Source organism: Priapulus caudatus, unplaced genomic scaffold, assembly GCF_000485595.1.
Source record: "Priapulus caudatus unplaced genomic scaffold, Priapulus_caudatus-5.0.1 Scaffold1266, whole genome shotgun sequence".
Lineage (NCBI taxonomy): Eukaryota > Metazoa > Priapulida > Priapulimorpha > Priapulimorphida > Priapulidae > Priapulus > Priapulus caudatus.
Window position 1 is genome coordinate 49,435 of NW_014578327.1, and position 17,356 is coordinate 66,790.

Sequence of the window (17,356 nt, forward strand, 5' to 3'; positions counted from 1 at the left end):
TGTGTGTGTGTGTGTGTGTGTGCGTGCGTGCGTGCGTGCGTGTGTGTGCGTGTGTGTGCTTACGTGCGTGCATATGTACTTGCGGGGTGGTAGCGTGCGTGCGTGCGTGCGTGCGTGCGTGCGTGCGTGCGTGCGTGCGTGCGTGTGTGCGAGCGTGCGCGCGTTCATTCGTGTGAAAGGAAAATGCATCAGGGCGAATACGATGGCTGCTGGAATCTATTCTGGTTCAATCCATTCTTTCGTCGGGAACGGGGTGAGAAAGAGGTGAACTTTACGCACGAGGTTTAAGCACGTGTTTTTCTGCTGCACTAGGGATGGCTTCCCTCTCGCGGCCTGCACTACCATGTCGAAGGTGTACTACGTGACACCGCTACTAGCCAACAACAAAGACAAGCGAGGCCTTGCTCTCGATGGCAAGCTAAAACATGAGGACACAAACCTAGCATCATCCACCATGTAAGTATAGAGCATAATTCCATAAATGCGTGTACGTGCGTAGTTGTGTGCGTGCGTGCGTGCGTGAAGGAGAGAGAGTGTGTATGACAGAAAGGGAGGGGCCGGCCGAGGAAGAGTCGGAGGGAAGCTGGCCGGGTTGGCAACGAAATGGAGTGATTTATAAAAGTTTGTGATGAGAAATAAAATATAATAATGATAAATAATATAATATTTGAAATATTTTGTGTAAGTTATGTAACATCATCTCTACTACTCGTCAGTACAGCCATATTATTTCAGGTAACGCAAACAAAATCCGACATCAACCTATAGAAAGCATGAAAACTACGTAAAGCAAAAGGTCCTCCGTCTTATCATAGGCACTACGTGTACAGTATGCATGCGGAAGTGAGCTTTCAGCACTCAGCACTCAACAGAGCTCTAATGGAAGAGCGAGTCGGAGAAAATTGCCCACAGTCTAGAGTGTTTTGTCGGGGCGAAGATATTTCAGCGTCATTACCCTCATCGGTGAAAGCGTACGCCTAGAACTCGAGACGAATAATGCGTTGAAATACATGTTGCCGGTGATCGTGATCGGTGATGCTAATTTCGTAGGTGTGACATGAGGTCGGTGCTGTCATCTCGCTAGATGGCTTCTATTGTAGCGTTTTCGACAGGTGCATCAACTTTATCTGTTAGGAGTGTGAAAGTGGTCTCATTGTGTATATGTTATTAACTTATTAGTGCGGTCGTAAATGTAACCCCCCCCCCCCGTACACACAACACCGCACGCACGCACGCACGCACGCACACACACACACACACACAAAGAGAGAGAGAGAAGATATACACATGTCAATGACTTTTATTTATGACAGGTTTTTTGCAGTATGCTCGCTACACGCTAATTACGAGAAGATACTTCAGCACTGCATCATTCTCGAGTTCTTGTATCTCATAGTACGATCCCTACAACTTCATTCCAGACTTTCATTCAGTCGTAGTTACCCTCGTACTTACTAACCTTTCTGACAGGGCCAATTTGTCTGGCATGCAGTCTACAATTTGCAAATAGTCTGCAGAAATGAGGGCCTACGTGTTGAGAATAGCTCTTGGAATGTTGGTTTGTTAGGTGACTACGAGAAACACATCTACATATCGATCATCATAGATTCAAATTTTTTTATCTGCGATTTATTATAATCATAATTACAATTGTTGCAATTGTTCGTTATGAAACCTTTTCTAATTATGATGATTTTTGTCTAATTATTTATCCTCATAATTATTTAATGATTGTGGTCTTCCGTTGCAGAATGAATGAGTCATTACAGAAGGAGAACCTCGGGATAATTGTCAAGTACACAGTGAAGGTCAGGCTCATCGTAGCTTATGGCAGGTAAGCTCAGGCTCTATAATGCTCGAAGCATATACCTGAATGTGCTGGTCTCACCATTATCCACCACAATCATGTCTTTTAGCCATTAAAATCTGAAAATGGGTGTGTCGTCCCATGAAAGAAGTCTAGTAATCTATGAATATCTATGGAAAAACAACTGTGAAGATATATTTAAAGGGATAGTAGACTTTAGGATTTTACTGCATACAACTGTACTTACTGTATAACAAATCGTCTATACCCACACGTATTTGTTACCAGATACCTAATTTAATTGTTATAATTAATTACACATCAACGCTACGAAATTTGATAGGCGCCATGACACCCGCGACTGTGCTGCCACCCCGAAAAAGTTGCGTATTTGACCATTTATTTTGCACGTTACAGACCGAGGGCTAATCACAAAAGTGCAATTATATTTATACCTAAATGCTATTTAACCAAACGATATTCATTTTAGGGCAAATTTATCCATATTATAACTGAAACTATATGTCGTTTATAAGATATTACAATCCTTTTGCTTTTAAATTAATAAATAAGAAACACCCTTGGTCTGTAGCCCTTGGCTGAAAAGTGGTTTTGCGCAACTTATCAGATCTTGCGCTTTGAGTGGCGCCACCGTCGTTGTAATCAAACTGTAGTCGTTAGTTTTAAAACATTTTTTAATAATATTTCTAATGGTGATTGAACCATGAAACTTTTTATGTAGCGTAATTTTAACCTAAATTAACTGAAAATAACCCTAGAACCTAGAGTAAACGATCCCTTTAAAGTATTGATTTAATTACATTATTAAATTATTTGACAGAATTGTATTCGCAATCCGAGATATCTATTGTAACCATATGGCTCCCGAAATGTTACCTTTGAATTCTCCAATTCACCAAGCAGCGAAACCATACTTGTCATAGAATATCACTGGTGTGTGCTGAATATACATTTGGTAGGCAAAGGAATTTAGATTGCACATTGCACATAGTAGTATTCAATATTGAATCAACACGTTTTGATAACGCCTCACCCAGTGTTCCCAAAACGATTACAGTTTACAGTAATTAAAACAACTTATGTATGAACGATGTGAACAGACATAAAATGCAGATTAGTACGGTATAGTCATTAGTGATAGTTACTTCCAATATAACTGATAGTTTCTTCAAGTTATTATTCATTGTCTAATGTGATGGATTAGGAAAGCATGAGATTATTAGAGGAGACCATTGACTTGTCTTTCGTCATTATTTAGAGATAGTGCAGAGATTAATTATAATTGTTTGATACTGAATTTTATTGTTCAGTGGTCGTTAGAATTAAAATGTCTGGCATAGAAACTAGGACTACGAGTACTGGTATTATAAAAACTAATGCAAGGAAGGAGAAAAATAATAGTTTGGATGGTATAATCATTAGTATAGCGTTGCAACTGCTGTTGAACTCTACACTAACCATGCAACAACCCCTTCAACAGATTCAAGTTTTTCTCCAGTTGCATGAACTACCTTTCTCTTTTCATGATCTTTCCTCTATCATTCCTCAACTAGCACGTAGCATGGCAGAAACAATGCACACGGATTTTTCCAGTGTGGGAATCGCTTAAATTGACTACGTCACGAGTTTTCTATGGTGTATATTTGTAAAAAAAATTGTTGCAATTTATTTACATGAAAAGTAAGTACTAGCGGGACTAAATGTATCCTCAAATTCTTACCTGATAAGATTGTTTCTCAACTAGTTGAAAATCCAAAAAACCTGGGCAATTTGATATATTGATCACGACATTAAATGCTTGCTATGGGCAATGTATGAGTCACGAGTGTTTGTTGACATCGAACAGAATATCAAAATAGGAAATATAATGCAGCAATTTAACCATAAAAAGTGAACAGAATCACTTACATTTTGTGAAAAAGTGAACATAATCACTTTAATTTACGACCCTTATTGCTGGCAGATGTGTGATTCATTACTGGACAATGAATGACAATTTATGAAAAGCAGAAGCAATAGGAGATACACGGAGAACAATAGGAAGGTGCTCTAGGAAATTCTGGCGATACTGTCGCATGCTCTAAACCACCTGAGCAAACAGCAACATTAGATTACAGGAGAATTTCAAAGTGGATATTGTCATCACATAAACAACGCGTTTTCGTAAACAAGGAATTCGCTTACTTATACGATCGATGTTGCAGTATAACATAAAGTAATGTATAGGACTAGTCGTCCATAATTTTTTTTCCAGATTTCTCAACTAATTTAGGATCGCATTCTTTGTCTGTATATGCGTTGTACGTGGGCGCATAATATTCACTGGTAAACATGTCAACGTAGTAGGCAACAGTGTGATGTGTTTATTGCGTGTGACTCTACGTCAGCAAAATTTCTGGGTGCAACATTAGACGTACGAAGTCACGAGTGTTGTAAATTCAACTACCTTGATATTCTCTGGCCAACGTTCTCTGGTTTCAACCCTTAAAAACAGGCCATATCCCAGTCACGAATATCGTCCAGTAATTATGTGGAAAAGCACCTCGCTAGTATTGTGAAACATCATTACTGCAACACGCTTTCAAGAAGCTAATGCTAGCAAGCAAATTGTACGCTAATGGTGATAAGTAGACGTAGGTGTGCCGGCCTTGCTGAGTCATGATTGCGTCTGTCTGCCCCGACTAGCATAGCCAATGGATATGAGTAGATTTTTGGCGATAACAATCATAGAGTGTTCTCATTAGTGAGGTTAGGAGACAGTCTGTTTCCTCGCACCAAACTCTTCTTCCTTCCTGCCTGTTCTTAATTAAATGCAACTCGATGGAAAACACTACAAGCTTCTTTTGCGAGCCGGATGTCATTTGCTAAATAACGTTACTGTTTGTTATTGGCACGAAGACGAAGATGAGATCGTTGCATTCCTGTTCGCTCATTTGCCGCCTGCAGTAATAAGGAAATTTTGTAAATTTAGTGTTGACTTGAGGGAGGGACATGTAGTGAACATGTCATGCCAGTGTATTTCATTTTTACAAAGAACTAGCGTGAATGAAGTCGGTAACCAGATCTGTTTGTTGAGTGTACTGCTGTGCTAAATTCGACGTTAGTTGTTACGAATTGGGGAGTGTGATTGTTGTTGTTTTTTGTATGGGATGTCACGTGCTCTAACCCTTTGTCTGTCTTTCATGTCACCTTCAGGGGTCCTTGGTTTCCTCACCTTGGTTCCACATGCATGCACATGCGATCGCGTATGTGGGCGTGAGCGCATGCGTGCGTGCCTGCGATTGTGTGTGTTGTCACGGTTAGTCTGTAGTCCAAGGTTATCCACTGTTAACAGCCGAGAAGGTGTGGGGATGCGCGTCAGGGACGAATGATCTCAAAGATTAACGAGATTTTTTTCCTTTTTAAGATTATTTATAACTCTTGGAGATTATTTTCCCCCACGATGAGCATCCGCCTGACTGTAGCTGAGCGCCCCCCTGCAACCCACGATTCGTCTTTTTTGCAGCGACGTGTCTGTGGAGCTGCCGTTCACGCTGACCCACCCAAAACCACCCGAGTCGCCTCCGCCGAGCCGGCCGGTGAGCGCCGCCATGCAGCAGCCCGTCGCCGACGGCAACCAGCCGGCACCCGTCGACACCAACCTCATTCAGCTGGACACCGCGTAAGTACGCGCCCGCCCACGGCGCCACTTGGCGACGGGACCAAGCGCATAGCTAGTGCTCTGCCCGTCGCACGTTCCTTGCTGCGTGCCTCAGTCTCAAAATGCTATAGCAGGCATTCATGTTTGTTTACGTTGTGAGAGGGCGCCACCAGCCATATATCAAATAAGGTTTGTAGTGGGCACCACTGGGCAGTTATTAAACCATGCTGTATAGGTGTTAAACAACAGTAGAGGGCCTCCATAGGCTGCAGGCCTGAATAAGCATCGAACAGAAATTTATTAAAAATACTCACACTGTTACTACACTTACAAAACATACACTTTATTCATGTTAAATAACTACAGATTCATGCTCTATGCTCCGCTCAAAACTTTTGCCAGCTCAGGGTTCTCCCTACGTTGCGCAAACGGGGCGCGCGCGCCCCGTTTGGGAAAACTCCCCCCTGTTTGAAACGTTGCGCCCCGTTTGGGAAAACTCCCCCCTGTTTGAAACGTTGCGCCCCGTTTGAATTACCTCCGCCCCGATTAAATTCCACCACAATAAAAGTTTGCCAGCGCGGGAATCGATCGTCAAGAATTGCCGTTCGACCAGGATATCCGACGAGTGTATTTTTACAGTACCACGCATGCACTGCAGACAGTACACAAGTTAGCCTGAGAACACACAGTTAACATGTGCCGAACCGGTAACAGTTAACCTGTCACTAACTGTACACCGACTTGGCNGAGCTGCTTCACATCTAGGTTTGTGCTAGATGCAATAATGTAACACGCGTGGAGTAGGGTTACTGCAGGTTAGGGTGGCGGCTAGTGCTCTGCTGCGTTACATTAGTCCTGTCTAGATTTGTGCGTGCGCGCATTGTGGACTGACCCGGCAGTCGTTTTCGTAGAGTGTAGAGACGTCTCGTCTAGCTCTGTTTTCACCTCTCTTCGTGCGTGATTAGCGCGTAAACTTCATTTCCCATGTCTGATCCATCGTCACTGAATGTGTGTGTGCGCGTGTGTGCGTGTGCGTGTGTTTTCCTCTCTCCGCAGGAACAACTCGTGTGTGCATGGCGTCTTGCGGGGTGAACCTCGCATGTCAGTGTAATGCGCTCGTCGTACGATCGAGGGTGAGCACGTACTCGAGTATTTCTGTTGCGTAGGGAATGCCAATGCATCAGGGATCCTAGCGCATCACGGATCCTGGCGCATCAAGGGTCCTGGCGCATCACGGATCCTGGCGCATCACGGATCCTAGCGCATCAGAGATCCTGGCGCATCAGAGATCCTGGTGCATCAGAGATCCTGGTGCATCACGGATCCTAGCGCATCAGGGATCTTGGCGCATCTCAGATCCTAGCGCATCACGGATCCTGGCGCATCACGGATCCTGGCGCATCAGGGATCCCGGTGCATCACGGATCCTGGCTTAACAGGGATCCTGGTTCATCACGGATCTTAGCGTAACCGGGAACCTTGTGCATCACAGATCCTAGCGTACCCGGGATCCTGGTGCATCACGGATCCTAGCGTAACCGGGATCCTAGCGCACCCGGGATCCTGGTGCATCATGGATCTTAGCGTAACCGGGATCCTAGTGCATCACGGATCCTAGCATAACCGGGATCCTGGTCCATCACGGATCCTAGCGTAACCGGGATCCTAGTGAATCACAGATCCTAGCGTAACCGGGATCCTGGTGCATCATGGATCTTAGCGTAACTGGGATCCTAGTGCATCACGGATCCTAGCGTACCCAGGATCCTGGTGCCCTCCTGGTGCATCATGGATTCTAGCGTAACTGGGATCCTAGTGCATCACGGATCCTAGCGTAACCGGGATCCTAGTGCATCATGGATCCTAGCGTAACTGGGATCCTAGTGCATCATGGATTCCAGCGTAACCGGGATCCTAGTGCATCATGGATCCTAGCGTAACTGGGATCCTAGTGCATCACGGATCCTAGCGCAACCGCGGATCCTAGAGCATCACGGGATCCTAGCGTAACCGGCGATCCTAGGTGCATCATGGATCCTAGCGTAACCGGAATCCTAGTGCATCATGGATCCTAGCGTAACCGGGATCCTACGTGCATCACGGATTCCTAGCGTAAACTGGGATTTCTCGTGCATCACGGATAAGGTAACATGGATCGGTTGACTGGATTCGGATCGGGGGGTCGACCGTGGCGGCGGTCGTGCAGGGGATGGGGGGGGTCGTGCAGGGATGCGGGGGTCGTGCTGCGAATGCGGGGGTCGTGCAGGGGGTCGTGCAGGGATGCGGGGGGTCGTTGCAGGGATACGGGGCGTCGCTACGTGCAGTGATTGGGGGTCGTGCAGGGATGCAGAGGATCGTGCAGAGATGCACGGGATGACCATGTTATCCCTCGTAGGGTGACCTCTAGTGCACGCCGCGCATTGATATCACGCTGGATGTGCGGATTTGCGCGGAGCTCCGAGAAGCGATGTAAATTAGGTGGGGCGTGAGCGATGACCAGATAAACAGCACGTGGCGAGCATTTTCGTTCTGTCCCGGCATTCGTTGCCGACTTTCGTTCGCGGCAGGCGACCTCGGATTTTGGTTTACTTGGAAGTTGACACGCCGCTCGGGCAGATGCTTGCAGTCTGTCGGGAGAAACTTGACGTCAATGTGTTCGTGTGGTGGTAAGATGACGAACTGACCTGCCGTTGTTGTGCTGTTGTTGCTGCTGTTGTTGTCGTAGTCAGTCCCCTTCACTTTTTGCTTGACAGATGTGTATTGTAATGTGTATCATGTTAAAGAAATTCTATTTATATAAAATATTGAATGAAAATATATTATAGGTGACTGTTGAAATCATGCAGTACTGCACGCGCAGTATCCCTGCTGATGACACGTAGGTGTAGTGAATAAACGTAACTGTGTTTCGTTGTTCAGAGGAGTTTCTATGTAGTGCAAATGTTTATTTTGAAGGAAGGTGGCGGAAGGCATGCGGAGGTGGTAGTATATGTGGCGGGATGTGTGGCAGCAGCATACAGATGCGATTTAGCGATACAGAATCGCGTTTAACCGTTGTCGAGTTGGGCAACGTTGTCCCACGTGTAAGCGAAATCATGTTTGCGAGCTATAGTTAACAGGAGCCTATTCACTTGTATGGTAGCATACAGGTCCCGGACCCTCTCCATGTGAGTGACTAGCGAAGCCTCAACTTGTCGTTACCTTTCCCCTCTTACTGTAAGGTGATTAATCGTGCGCTCGAGCAACTATACTTGTTGACGATCGCGCGCGTATGGGGGCCTAGCGCACTCGGTTGCTCACTTTCACGCGTGCATCGGGTAGTTGCTAGTTCGCACTGCTGGTGGTCTAAATCCACCCGGGCCCGTTCAGTGTCGCATTCACCTGTGGTATAGGGTTTGCGATGGGTCGGTATCTGGATCGCAGTTTGCCAGCGACAGTAGCTGAGCTGGCAGAATTTCTATTCGGCATTGTGGCGGCCGGAGCGAGCGTATTGACACGATTTCCGATTAGCTTCGTGCGAGCACGTGTCTGTGTAGCACGGTTGTTGAATGTGTATTTGCTGTTCGAGCATTCAGATCCAGTAGCTGCTGTTTCAGTCGTAATTCTTATTGTCAGCATTCGCATCGCAGGCAACGAAAAAGCGCGTACTGGCGCGATAGATGCCTGCAGTGTGCGTGTGTGAGTAAGTAGTGTATGTGTGCGTGTGCGTGCGTGCGTGCGTGCGTGCGTGCGTGAACGTCTGGTGCCGCATAGAGTAGCAGCAGAATGACTTCATTTAAATAGAATCGGTTTCCCATGAATAAACGCTGTTTACACTACACTACACTACACTGCACTACACTACACTACACTACACTACACTACAGCATCTAACACTTACACTACCACTCACTGCACTGCACTGCCTGTCATGCACGCAGGCATGCACTGCACTGGCACTGCACTGTCACTGCACTGCACTCAGCTGCACTGGCACTACACTATGCACACACTACAACTGACTTCACTGCACTGCACTGCACTACACTACACTACACTGCACTGCACTGCACTGCACTGCACTGCACTGCACTGCACTGCAATACAATACAATACGCCATGCCACGCAACGCCACCCCAGGCCTCACTACGCTTCACACAACACCGCACATCAGAGTGCACTGCGATCGGCCACATGGAAAGCTACTTCTTTACCAGTCAGTATGCGTCAATATGAAACAACCGCTACAAACAGGTGTATTATACTGGACAAGGTAGCTGTCGCGCGTTGTTCACATATTAGCTATTTTTAAATTCACCCCGTAGATGCCGATTTTGTCCGATGTGAGATTTGTTGTTAGCGGCTATATATTTATACGGATCAAGTCCAGCCACGCACACTTGGTGCCTTTTTGTAGAGTGAATTTTGTAGCGGGCACAAGCGACTGTGGTAAGGTTTTATACGGATTTCGATTTAACTAAAAAATCAAGAGCTTTGATCGCAGTAAAATTGCCTTGCATGAAATCGTTATTTATAGGCTTGTATATCTATGTCGTCTGGCCTTTAGCGTATAAATATTGTATTTATCACCTGTGTTGTGTGGCTGTAATGTGCCTGTGTTCTGATGCCGCGTATTCCACTTACTGGACAACTCATTTTTAGGTACAGTGTAATTAGTGCGTGTGACGTAGTGCTCGCTTAGAAGCTATCTATGACTTCGAAACTGCTTTATAATCTTGCGAAGCATTGTTATTATGACAATATTTCGACTTGACAGCAAGTTCTGATAGTCATTCCAGCTAATATAGGCCACATTACGCAATCGCTGGTGCAGTATAGCGAGAGCAGGACTGTGGAAGTTGACAAGATGCGATAAATGTAGCCCCAGTGCTGCTCCGAATATTACTGGGGTTTTGGTGCCCCCTGGTGGCAGTAGTAGCGCATCGCGGTCACCATCAATTGACAGTAATATATCAGCCGAACAAGTAGAGCCGTTCTCAGTCATCGGGCTGTGATCTCAGATATTGTCGCCGCCAGAGGCGCCACTTCAACGCGGGTTCGAACGTTAAATTTCTATCGCGTGGCATGTGCTGTCTGTCGACGAAATCCCTATTTATGTTAGTTTCCACGCAACGGCGAACGTTCTGACACCCGCATCCGCGTCTATTGTGTAAAGAAAGCGAGATGGTGTGGAAGGCAGCCGTGCAGTCGACAATTTGCAGTACTTTATAGTAGTGTTTTCACTGACCAATGTTATAATGTATTACGTATGTATGTCGGTCGTAAATGGATATGTACAGTTTAGATTACATATACCAGTTAGATATATATGACGGTACCGATGCTATCGTATATATAGCCCATAATCTTCCGCAATTACTGCTCATCGCTTGACGTTTGAGCGAACGCGTAACGTGTAAACACATTCATGACCATAAAATATATTCACTGGGCACCATGTAATGATAATCAAGGTCATAATTTAATTTAGAGATATTGTCGTGTCGTTAGTGTAATTCTGTACAGTTTTTCTGTGAGTCTTGTTTGTCGAGTCGAAATTTGCGCTTATTGGTGATGAAATCTACAATTGCCGCCATATTGTTCGTTTCATTTACGTTCGAATGTGTTTCATATGATGCTGGCCGTTGTATTAGCAGGTAGCTAGTAGAAGGCAGTGCAAAACTGAAGTTTGCTATAAAAAAAAGTCAGTTAAAGGTCTCAGTTCTGGCGTATTGTTGTGTGTGCGTGTGTGTGTGTGTGTGTGTGTGTGTGTGTGTGTGTGTGTGCGTGTGCGCGCGTGCGGTAATTCATGGAATCATGAGTGGCGTACAGTAACGTACGGTGTTATCTGCAGTCTAAACTATGAAGATAGCGTTTCTCCGTAATGCCACATAATATCGGCAATTCACACGCCATCGTTAAATTCGCGAGGCTTTCTCGAAAATCTATATCGTATCAATTTTCAACCTGCTCGTTGAGTGTCTTTTTCCAAGTCGTAGCTGTAAAAAGACGGCGATTTTTTGCTGGGGAAGGGCGAGTGCGGGCCGTGCGTGCTAGCGCCGTTACCTACGTAACTGCCTTTCTTAACCGCATCACGAATCTAAAATATATCGTTGCGGTGGCGTAAGTAGGAACAATAAATAGTATAGATAGGGACGGCACGTACGCGATTGCGGTCGCATAAAGATGTAAAGATCTGCCCCCCGGGGTCGGTTTAAGCAGACGCGTATGTTTCTACACAGACATCCTATTATATATATATATATAATATATTATATAAGAGATATATAGATATAGATATATATATGCGCACATCTTGCGTGAACCGCGCGTGTGATGAGTCGTGGCTGCGATGTGATCACCAGTAGAGGGCGTCATCGTGGCTATGCATTAAGGACAAGAGAGATTATTAGTTGTGGCAAGCGGACCCAGTATCTCGCGCGTGTCATAGGTCTGTCGTCCGTTAAGTCAGTATGTCTGCTATTCTGTCTGTCAGTTTAATCGATTAGATACCGTCTGACTAATCTATCTATCTACATAGCGTACCTATACACACGAAATCTTGCTGGCCCCTACCTCCATCGAGTTATATTAACTGCATTTGCATAATCAGAGGACAACGCTTATATTTTGGCATTTGTACAGTCCGTCTATGCGATCGCGTAATCGAACTACCATAGTGCGTGCATGGGCGTGGGCGGGGTGTTGCGTAAGGGAGGCAGTAGTAGAAAGACGCGAGGCGAGGAAGAGGGGAGACAACCCTGAATGCGTGCATGGTTCACTCTCTGTTAGGCTGTTCTAGCGGGTTGGCGTTCGGCTGTGCGTATATGTAGTGAGGGCACTGTGTGACCAAACAGAGGGCCTAACTAGTACCTCCATTGTGCGAATACTAAGGTGAGCTTTAAGTGTGGAGCTTGTCGGTATCGGTGAATGAGTGTTGTTTGTTATGAAAGTATTATGAATGTGCTACGGCATCATTTATCTCAATAAATGTACCTTATAGTGGGCCTTTTAAGCATAGGTGTTCGTCTATATGTGATGGGTTTGAAGTTTTTCTCACACTCTTCCAGCGCGCGCGGTCACCGTACACTGTTGATCATGAGCGATATTGCATAGAAGTAACTTTATTAATTTTATATATCCGTATAATGTATTCGAGAATCGGAAATTTATATACCAGTATAATGTAAGCATAACAGTTTTGAAGAGTGCATATAGCGAGTGGGAAGTATCTATAGACCAATAATAAACGGGTACTTGATATAACAACAATGTGTAATTGATAATACTAGCCTTTCCTTTTCTCTAGCACAAAGAAAGATTTGTAATGGATAGACGTACGTCTATGCCGTTCTATTAGTGCTATACTTCTGCCGTATTTTTGTACCATGGAAAAGAGCTGCCCACTAGTAGGCCCCTACTCGCGAATGTTGGATATATGAGTAATGCTCGCTAGCTGGCGCTAGCGTCGCATTAACGGCGATGATGGTGCACTACTGTGAAGCCCCCATGTCCTCGATGGCGCCTCGGTCCTACGTCGTGGTGATGATGTCGGCCGGCACCCATCAGTGCAGCACCGGCAACCATTCCTGCAGCCACCGCTGCTCCGCTCTGCAGACGTAAAAAACAGGAATTATTCTTAAAGAGTGAGGAATGGATTCGCGCGGATTCGCCTAGGCAGTGCAGCGCCACCAAACTGGGGGCTGCAACCTCGTCGTCGGCTCAGACTGGTTTCCTGTCTCTTCACCTCGGCAGAGAATCTTAATAACGTTGTCATTTCGAGTCTTTGACTTCGTTAATCGATTTCTCTTTAATTAACGTAGTGAAGAGACAGGAAACAAGCTAGTCTAATTGACAGCTATAAACGTTCTGTCTGTGTGTGTATGCGCGTGCGTGTGCATGCGCGCGTGTGTGCGTGCGCGCGTGCGTGCGTGTGCGTGCGCGCGTGTGTACGTGCGTACGTGAGTGCGTGTGTGTATCAAGAGTACACTATGAAAAACTGTTCCTTTTTATGTACCACTAATTAAAGTTTCATTCGCAGAGAAGGCATTTGGCCTAATAACTTCTCATCTACTCTCCAAAATAGTTCTGTACCTTTTGTGCTGGTGCTCGTTCTTGTTCTGCTGGCTCCATGGTGCATACCGTATGTGACACGTATGTTTCAGGTGGCGGCTCGTTAGTCTGGGCTGGTGGATAGTAGTAACATGACAGGCGGATATCAGATAGATATTGATCAGGAGTAGATAATAGGGAATTTCCTATTATCTACTCCTGATATTGATGTATCGAAAGCAACGATAATCACAACCCCCACTTTACGTTTTTCGGTTACAGGTGGAAATTTTCATCGCGTGCTCATATTCGGAAGGTGTTACGCCTTCGTATATTCGTTCGTTCATTATAGCCAAGTGCCGATGCAAGAAAACATTCCCTGCGAAATAATAAGCTTGGGCAATATTTGTTAATTTTCAATCATATGTTGTTTGCATCCTGTTCGTTATCGTTGAAACGCATGTGTTGTTGATTAGCACGGACGGTTGCTGAGGGATGAGTGAGTTTCTCTAAAACCTACCTGGATATGGTTGAGGCGGGGGAGCGTAACCAGCGACCGGTGCTCCAGGGTAACCTGGTGCTGGTGCTCCAGGATAGCCTGGTACTGGTGCTCCAGGGTAGCCTGGTGCTGGTGCTCCAGGGTAGCCTGGTGCTGGTGCTCCAGGGTAGCCTGGAGCTGGTGCTCCAGGGTAGGGGTCTGGGAAAATAACTTCATTTGTAAGTTTTGGATTTATTGGATTAAAGACAATATTGGATTTATCGGTAACTAAAATTTATTATTTTAATATTCAAATTTTTTTATTTTTTCACCAACGTTTTTAATTAAGGATGCATTCAGGCTTACGGACAGGTACCTCTGTCAAGGGCATTACAACATAACTGTTCACCAAATTCAAGCAAACACATCTATTTAATAAAAGAGATGTCTCTCTACGCTCACGATGAAAATAATTGTAAAAAAAACTCATCGCTAATTACGTGACGGCAAAAATTGTTAATTTATACCAAAAAATGTTTTTTTCTTATTTCTCAGAAACAGCAGAGTTGGGACCTAAACTTTTAGCCATAATTAAGTTGTTCATAGTATGAACTAAAAAACGTTCCCTGGAATTAAAAAAAAATGTTATGGCTCTTTATTTACGATATTGTTGTATCTTACAAAAAAATTCAGTGCATCTTCTCAACTGATTTCCTAAAATAAAACATTAAACAAATTCCAGGGACCGGTTTTTAGGTCATAGGCCTACTATGAAGAACTTCACTGTAACCCTGACTGTATCCTTAATTGAAAGAAACGTTTTTTAACGTAACCTGTGTGAGGTGTATGCACATACGCGCACGCACGCACGCACGCACGCACGCACACACACACAAACACACAAACACACACACACACACACACACACACACACACACACACAAACAGCCAACACACGCACGCACACGCACACACCACCGGACCACCGATGGAGTAGCACACACACACAACACACACAACACACACACACACACACCACACACACACACACACAAAAGCACAACATCACACACATAGCAGAGAGAGAGAGAGAGAGAGAGAGAGAGAGAGGCGGGGAGCATACAAACACGCGTGCGCGCACGTGGGATAATATTCATCTATATTTAATTACTAGTACCACATGGAATACTCACACCGCGATGTTCCACCCATCTTCTATCCTATGCACAGTTCTGCAATATTATGGAAAACAACAGTCATTGAACATCATTATGAAAAGTTTACAAGAACTGTGTGAAATACAGAGAGAGGAGGTTGAAAGGAGAGCGAAGGACAGTGAAAGATCTAGACTGAGAGCAAGACGAAGGCAGTGAGGGAGAGAAGCAGGCAGACAGAAAAAGAGAGAGGGAGAGACAGGGACGGAGAGAGAGAGAGAGAGAGAGAGAGAGAGAGAGAGAGAGAGAGAGAGAGAAGAGAAGAGAGAGAAAGAGGAGAAGAGAGAGAGAGAGAGAGAGAGAGAGAGAGAGAGAGAGAGAGAGAGAGATTGAGAGATTGAGAGGAGAGTTCGCACAATATAGATAGATAGATAGAATAGATAGATAGATAGATAGATAGATAGATAGATAGGACCAGACAGACAGCAGAACAGACAGGACAGACAGGCAGACATGATAGATAGTGAAAGAGAGAGGGTGGAAACCGCGAACGGAGCGAGAGCGGAGAAAGTGAGAAATTGAACAGCCCGGGAAGATTGGAGGGAGAGCGAGCAAGGGAGAGAAGGGGAGAAAGGGGGATGCAGTGAACACGCGGCACGCAGGAATATATCACAAGCTTTCCGCACATTTTCGCACGATAATAAAACGGACAGTTTAGAAGGTAATATAACAGTTAAGCCTTCGCAAATTGTCACCTTTGCACCTATTCGTCTCTAAAAAGGCCTTTTTGCTCTTTTTTTTCGGCCGAAAATTTCGGCATAGAGTGCAATAATTTGCATTATGCACACAAGTAGATGCACTCGTGGAATGTCCTAAGAAAAGCATTAGAAAGTAAAATTGGTCTGTTTGTGTGGTTCGTGACATTACGTCAGGTGGCGTAGCCACAGCGCTCGTTGTCATTTGTCTTTGAAATTCAGACAACTTGCAGAAGAATCGCAATCAATAAGAGCTGCAAAGGTTTCGAGCGGAGCAATAGAGCACGAAATCTGTAGTTATTTAACGCATGAATAAAAGATGTATTGTGTAAGCGCAGTAACAGTGTGATAATTTTTAATTAATTTCTGTTCGGATGCTTATTCAGCGCCTGCCGACCTATGATCGCCCTCTACTGTTGTTCAACACTATTAGGTAATCGTAAGTTTGGACCAGACTAAAAATGCGGGGAGCTGTGTAACCTGACCAGCAGACCAAATCGGGTTTCCCAGCCGCATTTGCGTCCAAGGATCGCAAACACAGCCAAGCACCTGTGTGCGTGCCCATCAGATGTTTTTATAATACCAGGCGTGAACTCGTGGCGTCGCCGTGAACAGAAAAATGGAGACTAAATCCTATACTTTGCCTCTTTAATTTAATATTCATGTTTCATCGTGTGCATTCAACAATAACTACACATTTAAAAATCTTGTCTTGTATAACCGCGCATTTAAAGACAATCTGTTCAACCCACACGTAGAAATGGCCACCGAAATGTTATTTAACGGATTTATAACTACAAAAAACGCTTACAATTAAATAAATTAATTCTGCGCAATTGAAATAATTCCAAATATATAATATAAGCTACTAATTAACGTCGTTTTCATGTATCACGTTTTCTCTCGTTATTGACGTCGTTGAGAAAAATTCAGCTGTACACTGAGCGTCGGATATATTATATAAGTAAACTAATCTATGTATTTGTAATGCCAGCAGCGGTGGTAAGCGGGATACGTGACGTCTAAGCACGTCACATCCTAGACAATCTACATTATGAGTGGTTGACGGCGGCGCGCAAACGACAATAGACGGGCGCGTCCTCACCGTACCGCCTTGTGCTAGGATAGGACGCACCATGCGAACGGGCATCGCTTGCTTCCCAGCAAGGTCTGGTTTTTGACAGACGAGTTTAATGCTAGAGCCGGTTTGAGCCCATATATATAAGCAGCAGTTGACAAGCAAAAGAGACCAAAATAAAAGATTTAGAGAGACACTATGTAGTCATCAGAGCCTAGGCATGGTTGCCTATAGGCTAGTATGTATATATAGTGATATTTTGTAGGTGAGTTATAATCAATAGACTAGTGAAACAAGAATCTGCGACTAACGGCTCTACCTCTGTGCTATCTACGCTGCTGCTGCTAAGCACTCTAACCATTTGCTGAAACGATATCAACACTGGCTACCT

At 44.8% G+C, this 17,356-nt stretch overlaps 1 protein-coding gene and 2 long non-coding RNA genes across 3 annotated transcripts in view; 1 reads left to right on the top strand and 2 right to left on the bottom strand.

Moving 5' to 3' along the window:
* The window catches only part of LOC106816031, a 77,434-nt gene that overhangs the window by 45,531 nt on the left and 14,547 nt on the right, over positions 1–17,356 (top strand). Inside the window, exons 11-13 of the mRNA XM_014820578.1 lie at positions 313–456; positions 1,751–1,834; positions 5,334–5,489. Coding sequence (XP_014676064.1) covers positions 313–456; positions 1,751–1,834; positions 5,334–5,489 — 384 coding nt within the window. The remainder of the gene's footprint in view (positions 1–312; positions 457–1,750; positions 1,835–5,333; positions 5,490–17,356) is intronic.
* Positions 12,553–13,646, bottom strand: LOC106816034. Its single transcript, XR_001394826.1, has 2 exons — positions 13,543–13,646; positions 12,553–13,059 (listed from the first exon to the last, which is right to left on the bottom strand). It is a non-coding gene; the product is annotated as an uncharacterized LOC106816034 (long non-coding RNA).
* LOC106816032 overlaps positions 14,025–17,356 on the bottom strand; it is a 10,870-nt gene continuing 7,538 nt past the window's right edge. The window contains exons 2-3 of the long non-coding RNA XR_001394824.1: positions 15,172–15,210; positions 14,025–14,197 (exon numbers count right to left, since the gene is read on the bottom strand). This is a non-coding gene — a long non-coding RNA (uncharacterized LOC106816032). The remainder of the gene's footprint in view (positions 14,198–15,171; positions 15,211–17,356) is intronic.